General features: G+C 36.2%; 1 protein-coding gene across 2 annotated transcripts; it reads right to left on the reverse strand.

Moving 5' to 3' along the window:
* Window positions 1-953: 953 nt before the first annotated feature.
* On the reverse strand, window positions 954-5,391 carry LOC130985997 (glyceraldehyde-3-phosphate dehydrogenase GAPCP2, chloroplastic-like). 2 transcript variants are annotated; one of them, XM_057909250.1, is made up of 14 exons: window positions 4,969-5,391; window positions 4,230-4,315; window positions 4,076-4,143; window positions 3,941-3,979; window positions 3,634-3,734; window positions 2,815-2,927; window positions 2,636-2,735; window positions 2,411-2,557; window positions 2,172-2,232; window positions 1,963-2,060; window positions 1,742-1,884; window positions 1,558-1,641; window positions 1,380-1,469; window positions 954-1,282 (listed from the first exon to the last, which is right to left on the reverse strand). In XM_057909250.1, the coding sequence occupies exons 1-14, from the start codon at window positions 5,050-5,052 to the stop codon at window positions 1,228-1,230; spliced, it is 1,269 nt and encodes a 422-aa protein (XP_057765233.1). In that variant the 5' UTR covers window positions 5,053-5,391; the 3' UTR covers window positions 954-1,227. The 2 variants fall into 2 exon arrangements, with proteins under 2 accessions (XP_057765233.1, XP_057765232.1); XM_057909249.1 differs by having other exon boundaries at window positions 954-1,469; window positions 4,969-5,388.
* Window positions 5,392-5,837: the final 446 nt, after the last annotated feature.

The following is a 5,837-nucleotide window of genomic DNA, read 5'->3' on the forward strand; positions in this document are numbered from 1 at the left end:
AGAGATTTCAGCTATAGGAGAGTTACGTTCAATTGCAGTTTTCTAATTTATTTTCTTCATTTTTTTTTTCCTCTTTCTTTCTATATATAGTTTTTTTTCAAACATCTTACAATTTGGCTAATAATGAAATATACAATATATATATATATATATATATATATATATATATATATATGTGTGTGTGTGTGTATCAAATTAAAGATCATGACAAAAGCTTTAATTTGATATGTTATAGGATAAAAATCATCAAAAATGAATTTACAATGAATAAGTAATGAAAATTTTTAAATATTTTATTTTCTGTTTCTTCATTAAAAATTCACAATTTTTTATTTATGTTATGAAAAATATTTACTATGAAGTACTATATAATGATATGCATAATGCAAAATTTCGTTATCGAATCATTTTTAAATTTATTTAATAATTTTAATTATCATTACACTTCGTATAAATTGAAAAAATTTATTTTTAAATTCAAGATTTTATTGAGTAATTGATGTGAATTATTATATTTTATTTTAAAACATATTTTGCATCGCAAAAATGGGCGTATACTAGTTTATTCCAAAATCATACGATTTACGTAATCACATAATTTAACTTTTCTCACACGTTATTAACATATTTAATTCCGAACACGACTTTAAATCACACTTATTTGTCATTTTGCAATAAACTCAGCCAGATGATCATAAACTCGTTGTAAGCGTAAAGAAAAAGTGGAGGCGTTACGCGAGAGAGAACATAAATAATCATGAGGCACTCTCCCGTGCAATCGGTTGCACCGTGCAACTAGTTTCTGAATGTTCAACATACAAATGACATTTATAGATTTTCAAGTGTCATTTGTATGTTGAAGTAATGTCATTCGAAAATGTTCAAATGTCATTTCCCGAATAAAGTAGTGTCATTCTAAAAACCAGTTGCACGGTGCAACCGGTTGGACAGTATTTGTGAATAATCATAACAATGTTTATGGCTGAAAACGCCAATTTGGACGTTGCGTCCGCAACATAACATCAAAAAACAATAAATGTGCTTCTACATGAGTTCACATACATTACTAGTACATTATTTCAAAGCGGCTATAATCACTCCATCATTGGTTTAATAAGCCAATATCAATTCCAAGCGCGATGCAATACCTAACATCGCTTCTACCCCCTTGTATAAAACTCATTTTCCCAGCCAAAAAAGAAAAAGAAACTCTCAAGCTGCTGCTTCTTACTTGGTTGCTGCCACCAAGGCCATATGCTCAATCAGGTCCAATACTCGGTTACTGCAACAGAAAAACGTCATATTATGCACAGGCTCGTGTGCACGTGTGTGTGTGTGTGTGTGTGTGTGTGAGGGAGGGAGGAAGAGAGAGAGCATACCTGTAACCCCACTCATTGTCATACCAGGAGACTAGTTTCATGAATGATTTGCTAAGACCCATTCCAGCATTGGCATCAAATATGCTTGACCTACAATTAAAGTTTACAATTAAGTGCTGTTCCAGTACAGGCGTAGTCAAGAATCTAGAAAGATGGAGGGAAGAGGGGAAAAAGATACCTCGAGTCACCGACAAAATCATTGGAAACAACATCTTCATCAGTGTATCCTAGAATGCCTTTCAGTGGGCCGTCTGCAGCATATCTGAATATTAAGACATAAATTCCGTAAGTACCACAAATACGCTTAATGGAAAAGGAAAGAAAGCCAGATAAATCTGAAAGCAGAGATGAGGTTCTCGTACCTTATTGCTGCTTTAACATCTTCATAAGAAGCACTTTTGTCAAGCCGACAAGTCAAGTCTACAACAGAGACATTAGGCGTGGGCACACGGAAGGCCATTCCAGTAAGCTTACCATTAAGCTCTGGAAGAACTTTTCCAACAGCCTGAAATTTGATTTTTGATTAGAAGCAAATGGAAGAACTGCTGGATTAAGTGCATCGAAACTGACAAGTGGCCAATACCTTAGCAGCACCAGTCGAACTAGGGATGATGTTCTGCCCTGCTCCTCGACCACCCCTCCAGTCCTTCATTGAAGGACCGTCAACAGTCTTCTGTGTGGCTGGACATCAACAAAGAGGACAAAGATTACGCAGCGCTATGATAAGGACAATTATGAGCAAAAGTAAAATTTCAAAATCTGCAGGGAAGCAACTGCTGGCATAACACGTACCTGTAGTTGCATGGACAGTCGTCATCAGACCCTCTACAATACCAAACTCTTCGTGCACTACCTGAAAAATTAGCAAATTGTAAGAGAATAGAAGCAGATGAAATGACTTGAATGCCATGGGCTTGAAAAGAAGCTGCTCTTGAAAACTCAGACAAACTAAAACAAGTTGCCAGATCGAAATTAACTTTTCAGCCCAAGGAGAATCTACAATAGAAAGAGAACTCGGATTTCTCAAGAACCTTGGCAAGAGGAGCAAGGCAATTGGTGGTACAGCTAGCATTGGAAACAACATCCATGCTTGGTTTGTAACTGCTTTCATTTACACCAACTACAAACATAGGAGCATCGGCTGATGGAGCTGAGATCACAACCTTCTTAGCACCACCCTACACAACAACCTTTAATTAGAACTTAGAAGTGCATTGTATGAAACAAGCCGTATTTAGAATGTGACTGGTACTAACCTTCTTGTGTGCTGAAGCCTTTTCAACAGTTGTAAAGACCCCAGAAGACTCAATAACATACTCAGACCCATAATCACCCCAGGGAATCTCAGCTGGGTCCCTTTAGTGGGAGTATTGAAAGTTAGTACAACTTAGTGTGCTGGTTCAAGGTGTCACTAATTACAAATACATGGTAATACCTTTTGTTGGTTACTTTGATTTGCTTTCCATTGATTTCCAAAGTGGATTCATCAATAACTTGGATGGTTCCCTTGAAAGGTCCATGAGTCGAGTCATATTTGAACATGTATGCCTGTAACACATTGCCAAGATCACACTCCAGAAGTAATCTACTAGAAACATATATGTCCAAAGGTATGGCAATTCCAATACTTGTTACCTATTCTATTACATATGTTACCATCTAAAAATCATACAAAAATTGGCCACTGCCTAAAATTATGTTACAAGCATCTATTCTACCTACCAGTTTGTCAGGTCAAAAAGAATATTCAACAATCAAACCACAATGAGCATATCAATTCCAATATAGAATATTAATAGAGCAATCACTGAGAATAGCTCAGAAATTTGAATGTGGAATCAGAATTGCTTAAGAGTCCACACTGTTTAAATCATCTTTCTTCTTCAGAGGAAGTAAAATGCAAGCGAGTCTTTCCAAATCAACCACTAGGTCCACTAGACATTGAAAACAGGTCAGGCATTTGAATGCAGAATCTTAATGATCTACACTGCTTAAATTGCATTTCTTCTTCAGAGGGAAAAAGTACTTATTCTTCATAAATTTAAGTTGGTCAACTGAAACTTCAAAGTTCAAACCACAACATGGGATCGACCCTGCTTACAGAAATGTTAGATTATAATTCAAGCTGCACCTAAGGTCCTAAAGCAAGTGTCTATGGATCATGTAAGCATCAACACTATTTTCTTGGGTTTAGCTACTCCAACAATCACCAACAATGTAAAGAATGCAAATGAAGCTGAATGAGGAAACTGACCATGTATTTCACATCAATGAAAGGATCATTAACAGCTACCACATCAATATCATCCCTGAAAGATGCTATCCGTAAAACTATTCTGCCAATACGTCCAAAACCTGCATTATACCAACCAGCTCAGTCACAGACTCACATGTAAACAGAAAGAATTGAAAATAGCCAGTGGCATAATAAACTTCTTGTAGATGGCTAACAAGTAGGATGACATGATGAAACAAAGCTTACAAAATTGAAAGCACCACTAAGAAAAAGCAATTATATATAAAATTGAATAGAAGCAGAGCCACATTACGGCTAAACGTACCATTGATGCCAACCTTGGTCTTCCCACTGCTTCGTGATTCTGATCAGTAAATCATCGGAAGCAGTTCATCAAACAGATAAAGCAAACATGGACTGAAATCTAGAACAAGAAAATAAGAAATTGTATAGGCCTTACTATGGATGGTAGGAGGTACTTCTGTCGCTGTTGCTCTAACAGGATGAACAGAGCGGGCACTAGTCTTCCTACAAGTTCCAAATTCAGTTTCATTTGAGATATAAACCAAATAATGATAACAACAATCAGCTAATAATGAAAATATTCACTGAACTGTAGTGGGGAAAACTCCACTGGCAAATTAGCCCCGAATATACTTGACTGAAACTTGACAGCATTAGCAATAAGGCCGAAGGGTGCCTGAGAATGATCATGCAATTAGACATTAGAGATTGTAAAAAAGAACTTTCCGCTATGCATCAAAAGAAATACTTTGCAGGAAATAACCGAAATCCACCTTAGGAAGCTACAAACTATAATATGCATGAGAGAATCAGAGATCAAAATAATATACAGAGCAGTTATAGATTTTAGGCTGCGTAAACATGAAGAGAAATTTAAAGGGATGAAACAATTAGCCAAGAGAAAACTAAAAACCAATATGTTAATGTATTTCTTCAACCAAATATATCTTCACAACTTGACTTCTATATGTTCCAATCAGCGCTACAAATTGCAAATCCAATCTCCATAATCTTTACATTTTCACACTTACTCAAGACTAGCAAAACACAAGCAACTCCGAAATCGGACAAAAATTACTGGTCAAAACACAAGTACGAAGTCAGAAACGGAAAATCCAGAAAATTATCGAAGTTGCACAGCCAGAACCGATTTGTCAACGAAAACATAATGTATCAATCACTTCGATACAATTAAAGTGCGAAAATGCATCTTGAGATCCAAAACAATTACAAAAAAGAAAGAATGAAATGCAAAACAACTGATCTGAGCTCGATCCTTAAAGCTAAAAAAAGAAGGAAAAATTAAAACAAAAGAAGAAAACACCGAACCTTGGAGCGGTCGGAGGGACGGAAAGCGTCAGCGTCTAGAACAGGTGACGGCGCAGATCTAAGGAGCGAAGAAAAGAACGCCATTTCGCCACCAACCAACTCTTCACTGCGGAAACCTAACGCAATCAAATGATCGTATATTCTATATTCTTCTATATATAAATATAGATAGAGAGCGGGGGTGTGGGGAAGAGAAATGAATAGCAGAACCCTAGAGGAAGGAGAAGAGGCCTTGGCTTTTGAGGACAAGAGCTGGCCAACTTTCGAAGACAATTTAAATGCTTAAAGAAATGGAGGAGGCGGAGTTTATTAAGAAGGTGTAGCTCGTGTGATTGACTGCATATGCAAGACCAAATATAAGTAGCAACGAAATTGGGGCTTCGATTTTTAAGTTTGGAAATTCACCAAACGACGACGCACCACCAACTGTACATCGCGATCTCTGTTTCTTACGTTGGTGGAGTTGTCGTTTTGCGCGGGCCCCGCTGCTGTTCTTGGTTGCCACGTCAGGGCCATCTCGCCCTTTTCGGCCCCACTGGATCTTTTCCCTTCGCTTTTTCGCTCTTTTGGTCCCATTAAGCATTTCTTACTAAACCTAGGGCTGACCATGCTTAATCAGTATTTTTAATATAAATTCTTTTTAATCGATTCGACTAACTGTTAAAAATTAAAACTAAAATTAAAAATCAAAAATCGTTAATCTAAACAATAAAGCAATTAATCGATTATTTAACGGCTAATTCTAACAGAATAAAATTATAATTTTTTTATAATTTGTCAAATTTATGTGCTATTTGGACAAAATTTGTTCGAACAAAAAAATGTTAGTAAAAACTTTTAAAAATTAATTTATTTAAATTTTTTGATTA

This window comes from Salvia miltiorrhiza, chromosome 5, assembly GCF_028751815.1.
Source record: "Salvia miltiorrhiza cultivar Shanhuang (shh) chromosome 5, IMPLAD_Smil_shh, whole genome shotgun sequence".
Taxonomy (NCBI): domain Eukaryota; kingdom Viridiplantae; phylum Streptophyta; class Magnoliopsida; order Lamiales; family Lamiaceae; genus Salvia; species Salvia miltiorrhiza.